At 38.3% G+C, this 3,596-nt stretch overlaps 1 protein-coding gene across 1 annotated transcript in view; it reads left to right on the plus strand.

Moving 5' to 3' along the window:
* The window catches only part of pik3r5 (phosphoinositide-3-kinase, regulatory subunit 5), a gene marked incomplete in the record, with an annotated part of 16,514 nt that overhangs the window by 3,815 nt on the left and 9,103 nt on the right, over window positions 1-3,596 (plus strand). Inside the window, 4 exon segments of the mRNA XM_014004985.1 lie at window positions 174-289; window positions 880-948; window positions 1,882-2,020; window positions 2,557-2,626. Of these exon segments, the coding sequence (XP_013860439.1) occupies window positions 174-289; window positions 880-948; window positions 1,882-2,020; window positions 2,557-2,626 (394 nt within the window).

Consider the following 3,596-nt stretch of genomic DNA (forward strand, 5'->3'; position numbering starts at 1 on the left):
TTTCATATCATTAGCACCTCTAATAATATATTTACTGAGAAAAATGTTGACGTGTTCAATACTTATTTTACCTGCTGTAACTTTCCAGGGGCCTTGTCTAACTTGATGCATTATGCAAATACCTATTGAAGCGGTGCGTGTAATTCTATAAAAGCTCATGTGTTTTCTTTCAGTCCTGATGTGCTCAGCGGGTCAGTCGATGAACCGTTGGAGCTTGGAGGAGATGGTGAAGAGAGACCCTGAAAACTCCCTCATCCTTTTGCAACARATCATCACAAAGACGAGAGAGGTGATGGAACAAAACGTGCTCTCCTCTCACAATGCGTGACCCACCACATAAAACTGAAGCCTAAGTCAAATTTAGTCAAAATGACCTAAACACTTTTTAAAATTCCTGCTTTTCTGGGATACATTTTCATACCCGGATCATCCTGATAATCTGAGCGACTCCAGACATTTGCCTTGATTTGTCTTTCTAATCAGGGTTACCCACTGAGATTTGGTTTTAATCCTCTTTTTAAGTTATTCTGATGAGGAATTTTTAAATGTCATTTTAAAGGAGAAACCAAACAGTATTTGTATATTGTGATTTATTAGCTGGAAAAGTTTTAGCTCAGAAGGAAAATAAAAAATTTAAGGGTTTTCTCAAAATCATGTTTTTCTTTTTGTAGCTACTACTCAAACAGTTTTTAGMTTATTTCAGATATGTCATTTAAACAAACTGCAGTTATTTATTCATTATATTTTGACAAAATGTTTCAACCAAAACACATTAGCTGCCTGTTTCTCTACTTTGAGACCTAATCCTCAGTTTGATGTGAAGTGTCAGCTGTTTTAATGATTCAGTAATTCTTAAACTCTTGCTCTCTGTGCCTGCAGGTTCAGGAGCAGTGTCAGTATGAGCTGGTGGTTCCTCTGGCCGTCATGTTYACCTCCACTCTGCTGCAGGTACAGTTTGTCCACAGCCACTTCGACATCGATACGTCAAACCTTTTGACCCCTCTTGAAGCAGTTCTGTGTTTGACACCACCACGTGTAAGAGAACGCTCGGCTCAAAACCTCCGAGTTCCTCTATTCAAACCACAACAACATCAGTTTAAGGTGTTTACTGTTACGGTTGCAACAGCACTAAAAGTACAACATTTACTGGCCTTGGGAGAACCAGTTTCCTCACAAACACCCCTCTTTTTCATTCAGACTCTCTCACTTTCAGTTACATAATTCCTGCGACAGTATGCATAGGTTTAGTCATCTGAAAACTTTGGGTTGAAAAGTAAGCAATCAGTGTTTTTCTCAATTTGAGATGTCATACAAAATGTGAAGCATTTGTCACGCAGCTGGAAGATTCTGAAAAACGTCACAGATGGATTTTTTTGGTTGTTGCCCATAAAGCCTGTGATTACAAAAAAATTACCACAATAAAGAAGACATACATCATAATTAATTGTAATGCTGTTAGTCATGTTAGRAACACACATCAGTCCAGAATGTGATGAATGACAGATAACTACATGCTGCATTAACCTACTAATGCCACTTAATGGTGYTGATGATTGTAATAAATCACATTCCTGATCTGTCACCATACTTCATCCACTTTTTAAGTTCCTCCACATTAATTTTTGTACTGATTTTATGGATAAGTCATGAATAAATAACAGATTTGTTGAACAGCTTCAGAACCTGGTAAAAACTGCATTGCTTTTATGTCGTCCTTTAATATTTAGCCCCAGAATCAAGAGGGTGGAGTTCGATATTTTCAGTCACTCTACTGTTCCCTAAATAAAACATATCTGTCAATAAATGACTATATCAACTGAGACMTCTAACAGATTATTTTTAAATGTGATAGTTTAAAGCTTGTTTGTGGTTTGATTGCAGATGCCGTACTGTCCACCGAGCACAGAGCTACTGGAGGAAGCCATGACGGTGTTTTACCGATTCCTCACGTGGCCCGAGCCGTACTGCAGCGTGTGCAGGGAGCTCCTCTCCACACTACAGCTGGAGATCAAGGCTCCTGGTAAATATTACCTTCATCATTATTGTTCTGTTTCATCTTTGTTTGACAACCAGCAGTTTTAGAGACTTGTTTCCCTCAGCAGTGTGCTTCCAGTTTTTGTTGTAACACTCCCTCTAGTGACGGGTGAAAGAAATGCATTCAGGGTGATGCCTCAGCTGGAGCGTTGTAGTCGCAAACAAATTTAGAGGCTACAGGTGATCTGGGCACTTCTTCATTCCACAACAGTCCTGCACGAAAGCGGATGTAGTTGTAGCACTAATGGCATGAATCAGGAACCGATTGTAAAATGTAACAGAGATATTCACAAGAATCAGCAGAGGAAGGAAGTGCCAAAAACAGAATGAATAATTGTTCTTATTTCATTCAACCATCTTTGAATAACCTGAATGAAAGTTTGAGCATCTTGTTTCTGCTGCAGCTTTTTTTAAAATCCCTTCACTAAACTTAATTTACTTTTTCTCATCTGCATTTTGTTTTTAGGAGTTTCAAATGTAACTGTATCAGGAGTGTTTTAGTAATGTCTGCTTGTTTTGCAGGAATTTCCTTTCAGAGGCTGGTTAGAGAAGAGCAGGGCCTCAACACAGCCAACCAGGGCTCTAAAATAATGTAAGCCCAAATGTCAATCTTGTTGTTTATAATAAAATTAAAAGTTTCTGACAGTAAAATGGATTGTTCAGATCTTTCGAACCAGGTTTTGTGTAAAGGTTGTAAACAAATAATATSCTACCTGCTGTACATAACTCTTTAAACAGCCTTGGAGGAATAGTTRAATTCTGACTAGACTGATGAGCTAACAGCAAGTCTGCGCATGGCCAGGACTAAAGAAAAATTAGTGTTGGTCTTAAAGCAGTTCATCCATTCATTATCTTTACACATCTTCCTTTCTGGGTAAAGGGGTTCACTCCAGCAGTCACCGTGCAGGGGGTGGGTATACCTTGGACGGGTTGCATGTACGTCACACAAAGACAAACATTTAATTTTAGACAAGTTTAGAGTTGCTAATTAGCCTAATATACTAATATGTTTTTTGTCTGTGGAAGGAAACCAGGAGGAAACCCACACATTTTGTCTTCCTTCTCAGATCAGCTGCTAGATCATCAATTTGGTCAGAAAAAAACAAATTCTCCAATCTGAAGGGCTACTTACAGAGCTCAAAATTTAAAAGATCTGATCTCCTTTTGTGGAATTTTTGGTCATTACCTCATGCTGTATAATTACAGATTGTATAACACAAAATTCCCCTGCAGTGCGGCTGTTAGAAACGAGCAGAACTGTCTGTTCTGTTCATTTCATCATAAGTTATTTTTGCACCTTCTGCTTTTGTGCTATAGCTAGCACACTTCAGTTTCAAGTCATAACCTAATTTTAAAGTAAAAGGAAAATAGCTGGCTTTTACCTTTTTTAAAAATAGAAATTAATAAAACAACCATGTTTGTGGTAAACATGTATTAACACATAAAATCCCTTCTCACACCCTCCATTACCCTCAGAACCTCTGAAGGTCCTATAAGGCATCCTGTGTGTGTCATTTTCCACCTGATAATGTGTGTGTGTGTGTGTGTGTGTGTGTGTGTGT

The sequence above is a fragment of the Austrofundulus limnaeus genome, unplaced genomic scaffold (genome assembly GCF_001266775.1).
Source record: "Austrofundulus limnaeus strain Quisiro unplaced genomic scaffold, Austrofundulus_limnaeus-1.0 Scaffold27, whole genome shotgun sequence".
In the NCBI taxonomy this organism is placed as follows: domain Eukaryota; kingdom Metazoa; phylum Chordata; class Actinopteri; order Cyprinodontiformes; family Rivulidae; genus Austrofundulus; species Austrofundulus limnaeus.